This window comes from Vigna radiata, chromosome 4, assembly GCF_000741045.1.
Source record: "Vigna radiata var. radiata cultivar VC1973A chromosome 4, Vradiata_ver6, whole genome shotgun sequence".
Taxonomy (NCBI): Eukaryota; Viridiplantae; Streptophyta; class Magnoliopsida; order Fabales; family Fabaceae; genus Vigna; species Vigna radiata.
Genome location: NC_028354.1, coordinates 16,162,394 through 16,178,780, shown reverse-complemented (window position 1 = coordinate 16,178,780; position 16,387 = coordinate 16,162,394). Strand labels below are relative to the sequence as shown.

Here is a 16,387-nt window from a genome sequence, read left to right as displayed (position 1 = left end):
TGGTCCTATCTTAGATGATAGGCTAGAAGCATTGACTGATGACGTAGGTGCCATGCAAATGGTCACTTTAGCTCACTTAAATGGACGAGTTCATATGTATGTAGTGCACAATGTGTCTGAGGCTGAAGTCATTCACATGATTGAGTTTAACGTTGATGAAGGAGGTGAGGATGTAGGTGGTGATGGTGAGAGGATAGCTGATGAGGGGATAGCTGATGAAAGGGTAGCTGATGAGGGGGTAGCTGAGGAGGAAGTGGTTGTCGGGCAGGCAGAGGAAGTTCATGGTGAGGCTGCTGTCTCACCAGATGGTCAAGGTGGGGATGTTGCTGGGGATGTTGTTGGTACTGAGGTTGATGAAGATTATGTTCAGATGGCAGAGGTTAATAGGGCAGAAGAAGTTGAAGTTGAACTTGAGTCTCCTGGTACTGAGGTTAATAGGGGAGAGGAAGTAGATGGTATTGAGGTGCAGCCTGATAGCGTTGAGGTTGATACGGTACAACCATGTGAAGTTGAAGTTGAGGCTGAGAGGATACAACCACAGGATGGTCAGATGGATGATGTAGAAGTTGGTGATTGGAGTTCAACACATGAAAGTGATGGTGAGATGGATAAGGAGGATGGGTTAGTAGACGTAGATATTGAGTGTGATATAAGTGAAAGCTGTAGTGATTTGGATGTTGAGGTTGAGCCATTTCTACCTGAGTCTGATTCTGATAAGGATGGAGATGAGATTAATGATAGTAGTTGGTTCAATGATGAATGGCAATCTGATGACTTAAGCTCACGTGACAATAGTGATGAAGACAGTGAAGTAGAAGGTTATGGACATTTTTCCACCTTTGTGCAGCCCAAAAATATGGTAGATTTTAAGTGGGAAGTAGGAACCTACTTCGTAGAGAAAGAAGACATCCTTGATGCAATCAAAACTTATGCAATGGAGAATGGGAGAAATTTGAAATTTGTGAAGAATGATAAAAGAAGAATAAGGGTTAGATGCTTGGGCTCAAAAGGAACATGCCCGTGGGTGGTATATTTTGGTTTCATGGGTGCAATAAAGTCATGGCAAGTAAGGACTGTGTTTGACACTCATACATGTACTAGAGAACACAAGATGAGACTATTCAATGCAAAATGGCTTAGTAGAAAACTAGAAAAAACAGTGAGAGAGAATCCTAATGTCAAGGGAGTTGATATTAGAGAAAAAAGTGTGTAGGAAATGGAATATAGCAATATCTAAGAACATGGCATATAGGGCCAAAACACATGCATCAGATGAAGTGGCAGGCTCCTTTACTAAGCAATATACTAGAATATATGATTATGCTCATGAGTTATTAGAAAGAAACCCTGGGTCTACAATCAAGGTCAAAGTTGAGCCATTTGATGGGAAAGTAATATTCCAAAGGTTTTACGCATGCCTAAAGGCTTGCAAAGATAGCTTTCTTTCATGTAGGCCAATCATTGGCCTTGATGGAGCCTTCTTGAAAGGTCAACATCATGGTGAGCTATTAACTGTTGTGGCCAGAGATGCAAACGACCAAATGTTGCCATTGGCGTATGCAATTGTTGAAGTTGAGAATAAAGACACCTGGAAATGGTTTCTGGAGCTCCTGATTGAAGACCTAGGTGGTAGAGATGTGTGTTCTGGACTTACAATAATGTCAGATCAACAAAAGGTCATTTCCATTAAACTTTTTCTATTTTATCTTACACAATTAAGTTGTTCATTTCACGAACCATTTTAATGCCTTTACAGGGTTTAAGATATGCTGCAGAAGATGTTATTCTTGGAGTTGCACAAAGATTTTGTGTAAGGCATTTATATGCCAACTTCAGGAAAAAATTTCCTGGAAAAAACTTGAAAAGGCTTATGTGGAGGGCAGCTACAGCAACTCATCCACAACAATGGGAGACTGAGATGAGAAAGATGAAAGCTGTTAACGTAGATGCTTTTAGACATCTCATGGGAATTGCTCCAAGGTTTGACAATCTTACTTAGTACTACTTTTCAGGTCATCTAACTTAACAATAGTTTTCCTCTTATGTAAGTTAACACTAGTTTTCTTTTAAGGTTTTGGTCAAGATCAAGGTTCACATCCACAACTCAAAGTGATACCTTAGTGAATAACATGTCAGAAGCTTTTAATAGCGTTCTGGTAAATACAAGGACAAAACCCATTATTTCATTGTTGGAGGACATCAGATTGTATATGATGAAGAGATGGGCCACTAATAGGTCACGGGTTACTTCTTTTAAGTCATCAATTTGTCCTAAAATTCAGAGTAGACTAAACAAGGAGGCACAACAAACAAAGTATTGGATTCCCAGGTATGCACAACTATTACATCTGTATATACTTGTTTATGTTTACCAAATAGATATAAATAATGTTTGTTTTTCTTAACGGCTGGTCTGCACACAAAATTTTTGAAATCAGACATGTGTCCCAAAGTGGGGACAACTATGTGGTGGATATAGATACATATACATGTTCTTGCAGGAAGTGGAGCATCAGTGGAATTCCTTGTGTGCATGCATTGACAGCAATGAGGTTTCTGAACCTAAATGCAGAGGACTATGTACCACTATGCTTCAAAAAGTCAACCTATGAAGAGATGTATTCCTCCATTATATACCCCATTAATGGAAAACATCTATGGGAGGTCACTGAATATCAAGATGTCTTGCCTCCACCAAAAAGACAAATGCCTGGTCGTCCTAAGAAGAAAAGGAGATTAGAGCAATGGGAGTTGAAGAAAAGTACCACNAAAATGTCAAAGGGGGGCTTACTCAAAAGATGTACCATGTGTAGGGAAGTGGGACACAATAAAAGAAATTGCCCTAACAGAAGCCAAGTGCAGGAAGAGGGACAACCTAGTACATTGCCTCAGGGTGAACCACATGGACCAGATACCCAGGGTGAACCACATGGAGCAGAAACCCATCCTTGAACTTGAATTTTGCCAGATTTTGTAATAGGNCAAATTTTGATGGTAGCACATGTAATAGGCCATATTTTGCTGTAACCAGTTTTACTTCATTATCAAATGTTTAAGTTTACCAGACTTTGTTGTTTTAGTGGTACTATATATGTAATAGGCCACTTGAATGATGAAAGATGTAATATGTCACTTGAATTTTGCTGGCTGTATGAACCTTGATTGGTTACCTTTTGCTATTTATATAAAAGTTACGAAATTCCAGTGCCAACTTTACTCATTCAGTTCTTTTTTCATATTGATATGTATCAGTAAAATATATCACTTAAATTACTGTTAATCTTCTTCAAACAGGTCGCAATATATAACTTTGATAATTGAATATATGGAAATGCTGCCAACACATGCTTTCCAAAATACCATTTTCATTAAAGATAACAACCATACATTAAACATCTGGTCCACTACATTAAACATCTGAAGCACTATATCTTCAGAGCACAAAACTACAATAACATAACAGACCACCTAACTAGGATAACATGACCACCATCACAGACCACCTAACTACAATAACATGACCAAATCCTGCAACTCATAACAAAACAAATCAATCCTAACTACATCAACATGACAACAACCTACAACTACATACATCATCAAGCCCTTCCCATCATCATTGCAATTAAAATCGTGTTCATTACAAATAGAACACTAACAACCACAACCAAATATTTCATCTCTCTTTGAAGACCCACCACAGCTTTCTCCACATCAGACATCTGCTTAACACCTTACTTTTCAAAAGTCTTCCCCAACCTCACGTCATTTGCTTCCAAAAGCTCACAGCTAATACTTTCTTCAACTCCCCAATCACTAAACCATCTGAAGAAGTTGCATCCATTTTCACTCCCCAACTTATACCTAGGGCAACCCCAGAACTGTTTCCCTCGATTCTTGGTGGTTCTTGCAGTCCTCAACACAATCTTCTCTCCACAATGGCAGATCAACGATGCATCTCCACGAGAGCTAACAGAATGCATATGCTTCCTTCCACAATCATTGCAAGTTGAAGAGGAACAAGAATGCGCCATGGACATCGTTGCGTCTTGTAGTTTGGAACTTCCCTCTTCAAGTGCAGCCCAAGCTTCAACTCAAAAGAACCCTAAATACCTCGATCTGGGTTCTCCACTTCAGAACTTAAGCTCAATCACGATTTCATGATTCTCCTAATTACTCAATTATAAATATAATTACAAATCTTAATGAATGGAAAAAATGACACGTTTCATTCAACAGTGCCAAATGTTGCAAATCAGTAGAACGTCTACCACGTCAGCCAACACATCTGCAATAGTTTAACACCGTTAACGAATTTTAACGGGAAGGGTTAATTGGTTTCAAATTAACACTTAATTGGGAGTTTTTAAAAGACGGGGACCCAATTGGGAAAACATAACGAAAACAGGGACGCCAAAGTGGTTTTAACCTTAAATTAAAGAAGTTTTATTTCTTTTAGGAGTTGGTTTGTTATTATAATTGAGATTGTGATATGTTTGGTGATTTCAATGTTATTATTGTAATTGTTTATTTGTGAATGATATGTGGATATGTTTAGGATCTTGAAGAACTTTATTGTATAATGAAGCCTTCATTGTCTCAGTAGGATCCTGTTCACACTTAATCGTTCATTGTTCACACTTAATTGTTCATTAGTTGAATTAATAAACAAAATGTGTTCAATTGTATAAAAATTACCTTTAACGTCAGCTGCATATCTCCCAAACCATTTGGCTTGCATTCTTTCAACAAGCATGCAACAAAGGGAAGGACCTTACATGATTTAGCCTTTTAAGGTTACTCATGTTCTCCATTTTTCCTTCTTTGACTAGTTCTGTAGTTGGGAAAAATCATTTCAACAACATATCAAACATTTATGATTGGATTACACATTATTATACACTTAATTAAAATGAAGTCATACCATGGTGTTGAATAAACATTTTAGTCGATGTGGGACTTCCAACAAATATATTGCTACAACATATTGTGCTTGTCAATGTATTTGGCTCAAACAAATCCTAGAGCATCTTGGAATAGAAAGAAAAGAAACTACTGAGATTCTCTGTGATAATAGTTCTACTATACAACTGTCCAAGAATCCTGTTTGCCATGGTAGGAGTAAACATATTGCAGTAAGGTTCCATTTTCTCAGAGATTTAGTTAATGATCAAGTTATTAAATTGAGGTACTGCAATACAGATGAGCAAGCAGCTGACATTATGACAAAAGCCTTGAAGCTTGATCAGTTTGGAAAACTCAGACGTATGCTTGGAATGCTGGCAGTGAATGAAATAAGCTAAAGCTTAAGGGAGGAATTGTTAGTTATTTTAATGTTAATAAACAGTCCTATTTTATAGGATTGAGTGGGTCAAGTTAGTGGTCGCCTAAATTAGTGGCATCAGTTTCCTGATTTCTTGTTCTGTTATTATTCTGTTGTGTTCTGAGTCTGTAAAGCATATAAAAAGCTTCTTTCGTATGGCTGAATAATGTATGCAATCTTTTCACATATTCACTGTGCCATCTATGATTATTAAAACTTAACAGAAATTGATTGGTGTCAACAACAATGTAAATTCCACAAGCTTTGATGCACTTTCCAGTTTTCATAGCAAGAAGGAATGAATGTGATTGCAAAATCAATAAATAGTGATAAGATCCGAGTTGCGTTGTGAATTCAATTCACCAACAAAAATTGTAGTGAGAGAGAGATGAGAGAGAAAGCATGATCGAGTGGCACTTCTCTCCTCACTTTCACTTTCCACACGAGTTGAAACTCTTAGCTTCTTTTCCTGTTCTGCTAAAAGAAATTAAAAAGGATTAAAAAAGAACACGATTTAGGGTTTAAAAGGGTTTTTTTTCAAATTGGGAATTTAGCTTCTTTTCCTTTTATGCTAAAAGAAATTAAAAAGGATTAAAAAAGAACACGATTTAGGGTTTAAAAGGGTTTTTTTTCGAATTGGGAATTTTTCTGGATTAGAGCTCCCATGTTTGATTTGCAGGTGATGAAATTGATTTGGGTTTTCTATGATTAGGTCTTGTAGTGTTTCATGGAGATTGACACGCCACGATGATGCTCACGATTTAGGTTGCGTTAATAGAGGCTTGTGTGGTGGCTATATATGCGAAGAAGATGGCAGCGACAACCTGAAAGTTTGGAAACGCAGGGAAGATGATGCACGAAGATGATGACAACGAGAACAATTTCTGAAATTAAATCTCAATTTGTATAAACCCTAAAATCAAACTTTCTTTTTTCCAATCCCTAATTCGAACAAAGTATGCAGTTTAATGTTTAATTCATTTTTACAATTTTTTTTTAAAAAAAAAGTTTAATGTCACAAAAATCCACGTAAGACTTACATATATATCTAACAATTTACCATATCATTAAAATACTGAGATCAACATGTCACCTCAACATTTTTTTAAGGTTTAAACCCTTTTTTGTCCCTAAGTTAAGTTCTGATGTTCAGTTTAATCCCCACTTTTAAAAATGTCAATCTTTAGTCTCTATGATATGAAAAATGTATCAAATCAATTCTCATGATTTGATACATTTTTCATATCATAGGGACTAAAAGTTGACATTTTTAAAAGCAGGGACTAAACTGAACATCAGAACTTAACTTATAGACCAAAAAAAAGTTTAAACCTTTTTTTTAACGTTGTTAGGCCCAATTTAAGGAGTCTAATTGTTGTAATCTTTACAAAATAAGAATCCAATTGAGACGTCGAATGAAAAGAAGATCTATTTGAGATTCTAGATGAAAATAAGAATCTAAGAAAACATTAAACCTTTATTTTATATAAAATATATATAGTTAATATTTGAAAAGAGTAAATAACCAATATAAATATAAATATAATTGTCGACCAACAAAGATGAGATATGAATTTCAAGAAAAGAAATGATAAAAGGAAACAAAAATGTTGAAATTGATCCCATAAGAGTGCTTTACACAGTTTTCATCGATTCATAAATAATACATACACTAACCTTGTCTAAGCTTAACAAAAATGAACTCGGAAAATTGCTTGGCCCAAAAACCAACATGCCAAATCTTGTTTATTATAAGTTCTACAGCTGACTCCCGGTTCAGATTCAATGAAAATTTCATCGCATATTACCCTCTCGCAAGACATCAATCATATTATACAATCTCTTCTCGTCCTTTGCTTCAATCTGCATACATCAAGTAACCCAATACAGAGAATGGTTAAAGAAAGAACAACTGTTGGTAGTTAAAATTGTTTTAACAGATGAATAGTCAGAAAAGACGGTTAAATCATCAAGGAAATATATAAGTACCTTCTTAGCAAGAAACAATACAGCATCCACAGTGCCTTCTGCATATATTGATCTACCACAAACATTATGTTGGAATTCAAAAGAAACCCTGCAACAATGTTTTAAAGGAACATAATATAAGATATATGTCAAAACATATAATAAAGGAAAATGAACATATGAATCCTTACGTGTCATCCGGTGATGTCAAATGATACATATGAAATGCATGACCAGACAAATGCTCCTCTGGGACTCCAACCATTTCAAGTTGTTGCCTGGGATCCCTGATCAGTTTTATCTAAAGATATTCACGAAAGTAAAGAAGAAAAAAAATCCAATAAGAATTTGTAGTTCCTATAATATGAAGACCACAATAGGCAACTTGTAGGCAATATAAAGTCACGCACGCTAGTCTAATCTTAACTGAGACTTCACGTAATAAGACAGCTTAGAAATGGAAATTCACTGACAAGTAGCAAGTGATTAGAAACTAGAAAAAATTCCCATTGAACTACACCGGTGATACCAAGATACATGTTAGTCTACTAAACTCAAACCACACAGAGACGCATACAGTTCAACCAGAAAGGAGTTTAGCTACAGTAAAGAAGGAACCATGCAATTTCACCTAACATACCTGATCCATATCAAAAGACACCCCCAGTTTGTTGAAGCAAGAAATTACAGCCTTCGCAGTTCCAGATGCATCAACTTTGCTTGCTTGATGGGACTCCAGTACCTACAATCTTTGACGATTGCATCAGATTTTAAACTTAGAATGTGATATACCAACTTTTGTTCAGAGATAAATCTGTTTGAATACTTTTGTATCATCAATACAGATTATTGTAACTTCAACTTTACTGTAACTCTCTTTCCAAATGCAGACAGCAGCACAGTACTCTCTAGAACAAGCATTACCGGTTCTACTAATTAGCAGTTTAAGCACCTAATTTAGTTGCAGCACAGTCATTTCAAGTTTCAATCATTTTAAAAACATTTTTATTTGTACAATATGACTATTTGAACCTCTTTTGGTGACGTTAGTGATTTAGTTTCACTCAAAACAGAATAGAAAGAGACAAGTGGAGGAAAACAATGAATGCCCCCTCCCCCCAAAATAATAATATTTTTGTACTTCCATGTTAGGCTGAACAGAGACAATTCAAACATGGTGAACAGGGGTATCTAAGTGTTCCGAACCAAGCCTTTCCAAACCCCAAAATGTCAATGCAAGTGTTACCTGTAAGGAATACCCTGAGAAGGCTCCAGGAAATTGCTCCGCCATAATTTCCATAGCTGCAAGAAAAGCAACAACCTAAAGGGAACAAATATAGCAACATAAGGATGACAAAATACATGACTGTTAAAGACATGGAACTTCTATATATATATATATACACACACACACACACCTGCTTTCCCATTTGCGGGGATATCACTGCATAATTCTTTGAGTCTTCAACAGTCTTATGCAACAAGTCCCGATCTCCACCGGTGGTTCCCATCACGAAGGGCACTCCAACCTTACAGTATAGCTCAGCATTGCCTGCATATGAGAATGTATTAAAAAATAGTTCCAATACTATTACAATCTTCGTAAAACATTCCCAATCATAGATCATAAAATCAAAAGATCAATTTTGTCTATATGATTAAAATCCGGTCACGTGTCTGGAATTTATATCCATAACGTACAATGGTCACCGAGATGCATGTGTATATGTATTTCGAGCTGTCAGGTGTGGATTTGTGCACCCAAAAAAAAAGGCTTCATTTTAAGATAAATCAGAAGAAAAATATAAAAGATATATGAACTTGAAACATTGTGTTTTCTTTGCTGAGAGTAAAATTTCATGATGTACTTCATAAATACTACAACAGCAATGCCTTGTCTCACCAAAGAAGTCAGTCACAAGAATCTCAAGACATGATTCAGCCCAGTAAAGACAGTATCTTCAGAGATAGTTTACATTATAAATAAATTAAAAAAAAAAAAAANAATTCTTTTTATTATTGGTAGGAGTGAGAGAAGTAAGTTACATGAAAAACAAAGTGGAAGTTAATGGTGTAGAGAAACAGAGAAGAGAGGAAAAAAACGAAGGAAAATAAGAGAGAAATAGTAGAAGGTACCACACCATTTTTTTAAATTATTTCCATTCTTTTTCTGTCCCACAAACAATCCACGTTAATTTTATCCATTTCACTCCAATTATAAATATGCTTCAAGATAAAATTACATACCATTAACCGCATTAGGTACAGTGTAGTCCACAACAATCAAATTTGGATATCTTTCAAGGGCAGATACAAGAGCACTCTCCCTGTCAGAAGGACCATGCACCAAAAACTCCTTTCCACCTATCTCAAAAGTCTGTCCAGACTCCTCTTCACACCCAAATGACACAGGAACAACATGCAGTCCAGCAGCTTCCCCTGCATTAATCACAGCCTTTCCCATTTTTCCAGTACATGCATTAACCTGAACAAAATTGAATTAAGTGCATGTAAGCTAATTCCACTGTGTTTTGCAACTAACCCCAGTTCACATAAACTTATTCCCATCCAATTACAATAGATAAAAAGAAAAAAATTAATCCGATTATTTTAAACGGGAGAATCAGTAACTTAATAAAGCAATGCAAATTGCAAAAGTCCTCATAGTGAATTACCATTATTGGAATACCCGTGTTTTGGGACGAAGGTGCAGACTTTACGAGAGAAGTTTCAACGGGCGTGGCTGACATTGACACTACAGCGAAAGAACGCGATCTCCTCTTTTGCGAAATAGGAACACTTGTTCTCGCACTTATGCTATTGGTGACGAATGCGAGAGGATTTTGGTGTCTTTGTAACACGTTGGGTGAGATTTTGAGAAAAGATGTTGCCATTGAAGACGAAGAGTGAGAACCTGAGCTCAATTTGAGGTTCTAGGGTTTTCACTTTTTGCTGCGCAGGTTGATTTACAGAGTTTTTCTCATTTGTCCACCATTGTTGAGGGAGGTGAATGATGAATGAAATAAAAACATCAAGAAGTTAAGAAGGCTTTTACTTCATGCAACCCCACACTTTCTTTGTAAACCTTCTTGAATTTTCAGAATGCCCATTTTATTAAAATAATTGTTGAATTATATGTTCTAGAAAGTTATTGGAATTTCGAAAACAATATTTTCAAAATAAGAATTTTGGAAAATATAAATTACATTTCAAAGTAAGTGTTTTTCAAATGTGATTTCAAAAATAAACCGGTTATAACATATAATGTTTCTAAATGATTTTTTTAAAATATTCTTATAGGAAATGTGTTTGAAAAAAAGATTTTCAGAATACATAAAATATGTTTTAGAAAAGGTTTTTCACTGTATTTTAATAATAATAATAATAATAATAATAGTACCAATAAAAATAATAATAATAATTTAATTTTTAATTATTTTTACAAAAAATAGGGAATGTCACGTCACTCCACTCAAATTACTTTTTTCTCCCTATGATTTTAACGTATTTATGAAGGTAAATGATGAAGGCTTTGTAGTTTAGTTTGGCTTAGAGAGAGGTTAAGAAGGTGAGAAATTATGAAAATGAAGCGTGGGAATCGATTAATCGATTTTAGAACGACAGAATTGATTCTCTCACAGTGAAACATTCTTCCAAAATACACAAGCAAATCGATTTCCCTCTCTTGTCACAACCAGAAAATCAATTCCCTTTATCAATTCACATTACACCGCCATAATCGATTCACCACAACATTAGTGCTTATTAGCTACGTTACATTTATTATAATTTAAATTTTGAATTACAAATTAATATAAATCGAGATTATTTTATTCGAATATACATTCTTAATTTTTATTTTTATATACAAAGTTACATTTTATCATACAAACATAATTTTATAATAATAACACTGATAATAAATCTGAATAATATTTGTAATTATAAAATATCTATAAATAATAAAATGAATAATGATTATTATTATTATAATATTACTACTACCAATAATAATAATAATAATAATAATATTAACATCAACTACTCACATCTCATTTAAATATAATCAATATTAATTATATTTTACTTTATCCATTTAAAAAATGTTTTATTGACCTTGATAGAAAGTGCAATATAAATTTTTTAGAAATTATCCATTGACCTTTATGGAAAGTCTGTATAAAAAAATAATCATGTAAATATTAATTGAGAAACAATTTTGAATAATATTTTAATCAAAAGAATACTAACCAAATTTAATTGAAAATAATTTATTGATATTAAGAAAAGAGATCATATTTCACATGAAAAACAAAAGAAAAGAACATTGTTAATATTAATGAAAATTAATAGCTACGAAGAGGAAGAATAACTAACTGACTTGTATCTGAATCATATAAACTACAAAGCACCTATTTGGATCTAGAAATTCCAGTCTTTCGACTCACCATTTAAACACAGATACATAAGTTCAATAATATGGAAACCCAGAAAAGAAAACCCCAAGATTAGAATGGGAGTAGCTTTGTTTTACAGAATAATAGAAGTAGTGGAAACCTGCTCTTATAAAACTTACAGAAAATTACCAAAACAAAATTCAACACCAGAAGTTTTCTACAATATACACTTTTCTGAACTTCTTTCCTGTACAAGATCTGTGTTCTGTACTTCTAGAAACTGTATTTGAGATTCGTGTATATCAAGGTTCTTTCTTCAAATTACCTAGGACTTCTTCCATGCATGCTCTGTAAGCTTCCATGCCTGGAACATGCTTTGCAATGTCCAAGCCGACAGTCATCCATTTCTTCCCTGCTTCAATCTGGCCCAACTTCACTGGCAGTGCTGCTCGGTTCCATGAAGTCATGGCAAGCCACTTTCCTTCTTCAATTGGATAATCATCTTCCTTTAAGCCAACCATTATTCTATAGGCTTGCCTGTACATGCCATAAACAAGATCATCATCAGTGTCACCCTTGTAAACGCTAGCCATGGATATAAGCTTGCGCATCACAAGAGCAACATTTTGATAATCTGGAACTGGCGATGCTAGGAAAGATGAGAGGCATTCATTCAGAGCAAAGGATGCTACTTCGTGATTCAACCGTGGTGCCTGTGAGGCAGAGAGACCGATTTGGAGGAGGTGGTAGGGTTTGCAAGCCTTTGAACTGGCAAAGTTTCTCACGTTGAGAAATTGCGACCCTGGGTCATTCAGCCTGCCTTGTATATCATAAGCACAGAAAGTGTATATGAAAAGAAGTTCAGGCTCAATAGTACTAATTTGCTCATTGTCAATTGAGTTCCTGGCCGAATTTGATTTTAGCATCTGCATCCACACAATATGGAAGCAAGAAAATGCTCAAGGGCATTGAAAACTAAAATATAACCTAAAAAAATTACTTTGATGGCACATTATGCATCATGTCAATCTAAAAGAGAAATCATCTAGCAAAATGAATGTGGTGCTACATTTTCATACCTGCCCTGCTCTATCTAACAAGTGTAAAGCTTGCTTGACTTCAGTTTCTGACATTGGAGTCTTCCTTTGAAACTCTAAAGCTATCATTGATGATACTGAAAGCACTAACGATTTGCAAACCATGACATTGCTGTCATCCGACCCCTCGATTAGTGCATAATAATCTGATGCCAGTTTTAAGAACTCAGCTGATAATTCATAATTCTTATCCTGCCCCGCTTTTGTACCGTAGTTCCATGAAGTCACAGCAAACCAATTCCGCTCCCGTCTGCCAACCTCCTCTTTCCCAAAGAAGAAATCGGGACCAATCTCTGATGCTCGAGTATAGGCATGTTTTAAGAATTTGACAACTTGCTGTTCGTTACCTGGTTCTTGAGAGAGGACTGTCAGCAAGGTGCGCACAACTGTTACTTCGGCAGTGGGCATGGACTTTCCCGACGCAAAGAAGTTTAGCATACTTGATAGAGAGGCAACAGCAACAGGTAGAGCATGACATGCAACAGCTTCATGCGCTGAAAGTGAGAGAAAATCGGGTTGAAAGTCGAGGCATGTTGTCATGCCTTCTATTTGATCAATAGCACCTTTGTGGTCATTCTTTTGGAGATAAATTTTGAACTGGGTTAAAACAAATAAATGTCAAGGTAAGTTCGCATGTCATTCCTGTTGCAAAAGTGTTTCTATCATCCTAATGAGATGCAAGTGGGGTTAGTTGCAACAAGCTTAAAGCATTACATGTTTGAAAAATAAATTTTAATTAAAATAGATCTCGAATTAAATAAATTATGCTAATTCAAACTTCACAGTAAAACAAGACAAGAAGTTAGTTAAGTTTTTTTAACTCAAATTCAATTTTATCAATTCATCCAATATTATTTTAGCTCATATTTTAAAATTTCTTTTTATTGTTTAAAATAAATCAATTATAAATTTGTGCGATCTATGATGTATGCATATGGATACGCAAGCACCAACACACGATTATTAATCGTATTTCAATGTGATTTTGGATAGCTAAACGTGAATTCAAGCATAGGATAGCCTTATAAATGTATGTGCTGCTTTATATACATGCGACACTGAAGCACCAACACATTCTCGGTTAGAAGAAAGTGTACCTTAAGAAAAGCAGAGACAACGTTAGGCTCAAGCTGCAGAGATAGAAAAACATCGATAATATTTCATATTGACTGAAAATTAATGCAACAAATTCAAAACTGTCAATAACAATACCTTTCCAGCCTCATTGATGTATTCTTGGGCACGATCTAGCTGCAGGAGACCAAGGTGGCAGAGACACAGAACTCTATAGCCCTTTGCTCGAAGTATTCTGTTCTCTGTATCATGTGCAATATATAGCATTGATTTTTCAAAGAGTTCCGCACTGGTCTCATAATCTTTTGAGTGAAAGTTATCGGCACCACTGTAGGTCACATTAAAATATGGAGATCAGTAGGTTCATTTGGAGAGAACTTCCTAGTTATTGCAAAACATTGCGGAACGCAAATCTGGATCAGGCAAACGGTAAATCCCTCAGCGTGTACATCTTATTATTTACCAAGGTAAAGTCAATAATAATCAAGCCATGAAATATCACATCTAAGAATCAAAGTATAACAACTTTCTTATGTTCCTATTTTGAGTTTGCTATAGGAACTCAACATTAAAGGCAATCTTGCTTGAAGTGCAATCAAGCATGAAACGGGGCCACCTCTTCCAACAAAAATTCAAACTGTAATTAACCACTATGTGAACAACTACTAATCTCCAATGCCATGGTGTCTATTATGTCCTTTAACATAAGATCAACCTCGAAAGCTATCGCACTTGGTTGGCAATTTGACCACCAACAATAACTTCTATTCCATTATATTCAACCACGCTCACTATATATTTTCTTGAGAATACATTTAAGAAGATAAAACAGAAAGACAGCACAACCAAACTGCTCTAAATTTGAAGTTTGCACACCCCACGGTGCCAAGTATTCAAAGCAGATTAGGAATGAAAGGTTCAAGAAGCTATACCAATTCCACAGAACAGCATGCATTGCCACCCTATCCTTAGCAGCATCCTGTCCTGCAAAGAGGGCCACCACCCTCTCATCAGACACAAGTTCGGCAACCACCTTAGCCCTCACTCTCCCCCCTTCCCCGCCACCACCCGCCACCCTATGCGCCACCCTCACCGCCGCCCCAGCACTAACATGACACCTTCCCAACAGCCCCAAGAACACCCCCTTCGCCGTCTCCGCCCCAGCTGTCCCCGCCGCCGCAAAATACGCCTCCACTGCCGAAACCCAAACTCCTTCCGGAATCCCTCTGTCAATCACCATACCCCGCAACTCCCTCTCCGCCTCACCATGCCTCCCCAACCCTAACCACGCCTTCATCGCCAACACCGAAAGACTCGGATGCTCGTCACCGCCATCAGCCGAGTCTCTCAAAACCTTCACACACTTTATCACGCTCTCGTATTCCTCTTTTTGCAAATGAATCGCAGCAATAAACCTAAGTGCCTTCCACCTTAACCCTCGGATCTCCACCTTCTCTTCCCGTGTTCGCGCTGTATCGAATCCCTTTTCGCAAGTCTCCAACGCCTCGTTCATCAGCTTCAGCGCCTCGCGACTCGCGTCCGCGCCGCTGTTCGACAGCACGCGTTTCCCGAACGCCATGAACTGCTTCGCGAGATCCGCATAGTGGTCGCACGAACCGAAGAGGAAGCTCTTGCTCCGGTTAAGCAGCGCCACCGACAAGCTTGGGTCCTGAACCTCCCACGCTGTTCGGGACCGTGCCAGGTTCAGATCCAGCAACAGTTTTCTCTCTCCAGCGTCGACGATTGAATTGATGTCAAGCTTCGAGACCAGATCAGTGGCGCGCTCGAAGCACTTCGCCGCGAGATCAAATTTCCGGAGATTGTGCCATATCAGACCGGTCTTGTGGTAGAACGACGCCGATTTTATTGCCGGAGAGGGAACGCCGGCGACTTCTCCGGCGATAGAGAGAAGGTCAGCGGCGATGTGTCGAAGTTCGGCTTGACTTTCGGTGGTGGAGGAGGATGAGGAGCGGATGGCGGTGGTGTTGGAAATGTCGACGCATGCGTTCCAGAGGCGGTAACTGAGCTTCCAGATCTGAAGCTTCAACGAATTCGGAAACGGAGCTAGTTGACTTAGCTGAGTCAGACATTGTCGGAGATCCGAGGTGGTAGTTTCCGGAGGTGGTTTATGGGCGGTGAGCGTTTCGAGTTGCTTGACGATTGCTTCGATATGGGAGAGGCTACGGTTGTTAGCCTCCGTCTCTCGCTGAGGTGGACGGAGCTCCGGCGAGGATATCTCTGCAATTCTCATTTTTTTTTTTGGCGGGCAAATTTGAAAGGCTGGTTTTTCAGTTTTGTCTTTCGTTGTTTTCTTTTTTCGTGAAATTTAATTTCATTTTTAAATTGTACTGGATAGGCAACATTTTTTATCTAAGAATATCAATGGACGGTAACTTTATTAAAATATATTTTTTAAATTATTTTTAACTAATCATAATATAGAAAAACTTAATACATACAGTAATAGCATGTAGAAACTAAAATGTTACTTTTTACAAATAATGAAAACATTTATTTTCAAGGATGGA

The 16,387-nt window shown here is 36.8% G+C and overlaps 4 protein-coding genes across 5 annotated transcripts; 2 read left to right on the top strand and 2 right to left on the bottom strand.

Moving 5' to 3' along the window:
• Nucleotides 1-8: 8 nt before the first annotated feature.
• LOC106758433 lies at nucleotides 9-3,199 on the top strand (the record flags this gene model as incomplete). 2 transcript variants are annotated; one of them, XM_022779946.1, is given in 3 exon segments in its annotated part: nucleotides 9-1,676; nucleotides 1,757-1,980; nucleotides 2,072-3,199. In XM_022779946.1, a coding segment is annotated over 1 exon segment (1,205 nt), but the record flags the coding sequence as incomplete, so codon positions are not given.
• On the top strand, nucleotides 1,242-2,952 carry LOC111240489. Its single transcript, XM_022780169.1, has 4 exons — nucleotides 1,242-1,637; nucleotides 1,757-1,980; nucleotides 2,072-2,329; nucleotides 2,502-2,952. Exons 1-4 carry the CDS (start codon nucleotides 1,242-1,244, stop codon nucleotides 2,950-2,952), a joined length of 1,329 nt encoding a protein of 442 aa, XP_022635890.1.
• A 3,713-nt stretch (nucleotides 3,200-6,912) lies between the features above and the next one.
• On the bottom strand, nucleotides 6,913-10,310 carry LOC106758627 (4-hydroxy-tetrahydrodipicolinate reductase 2, chloroplastic). The gene is made up of 8 exons (XM_014641564.2): nucleotides 9,967-10,310; nucleotides 9,539-9,776; nucleotides 8,710-8,843; nucleotides 8,538-8,612; nucleotides 7,932-8,033; nucleotides 7,483-7,592; nucleotides 7,313-7,400; nucleotides 6,913-7,186 (listed from the first exon to the last, which is right to left on the bottom strand). The coding sequence occupies exons 1-8, from the start codon at nucleotides 10,183-10,185 to the stop codon at nucleotides 7,118-7,120; spliced, it is 1,035 nt and encodes a 344-aa protein (XP_014497050.1). The 5' UTR covers nucleotides 10,186-10,310; the 3' UTR covers nucleotides 6,913-7,117.
• Nucleotides 10,311-11,622: 1,312 nt separating this feature from the next.
• LOC106758432 (TPR repeat-containing protein ZIP4) lies at nucleotides 11,623-16,163 on the bottom strand. Its single transcript, XM_014641358.2, has 5 exons — nucleotides 14,792-16,163; nucleotides 13,998-14,187; nucleotides 13,883-13,915; nucleotides 12,768-13,382; nucleotides 11,623-12,614 (listed from the first exon to the last, which is right to left on the bottom strand). The coding sequence occupies exons 1-5, from the start codon at nucleotides 16,108-16,110 to the stop codon at nucleotides 11,991-11,993; spliced, it is 2,781 nt and encodes a 926-aa protein (XP_014496844.1). The 5' UTR covers nucleotides 16,111-16,163; the 3' UTR covers nucleotides 11,623-11,990.
• Between the last annotated feature and the right edge of the window lie 224 nt (nucleotides 16,164-16,387).

Excerpts from the sequence above, each read along its gene's own strand:
- LOC106758627 (XM_014641564.2), bottom strand. The coding sequence starts at position 10,185 with ATGGCAACATCTTTTCTCAAAATCTCACCCAACGTGTTACAAAGACAC. Across the intron at positions 8,613-8,709 it reads CCCCGCAAATGGGAAAGCAG|GTTGTTGCTTTTCTTGCAGC; the intron begins GTGTGTGTGTGT and ends TGTTCCCTTTAG. Across the intron at positions 7,593-7,931 it reads TGTCTTTTGATATGGATCAG|ATAAAACTGATCAGGGATCC; the intron begins GTATGTTAGGTG and ends GAATATCTTTAG.
- LOC106758432 (XM_014641358.2), bottom strand. The coding sequence starts at position 16,110 with ATGAGAATTGCAGAGATATCCTCGCCGGAGCTCCGTCCACCTCAGCGA. Across the intron at positions 14,188-14,791 it reads CATGCTGTTCTGTGGAATTG|TGGTGCCGATAACTTTCACT; the intron begins GTATAGCTTCTT and ends TGTGACCTACAG. Across the intron at positions 12,615-12,767 it reads TGTTAGATAGAGCAGGGCAG|ATGCTAAAATCAAATTCGGC; the intron begins GTATGAAAATGT and ends GTGTGGATGCAG.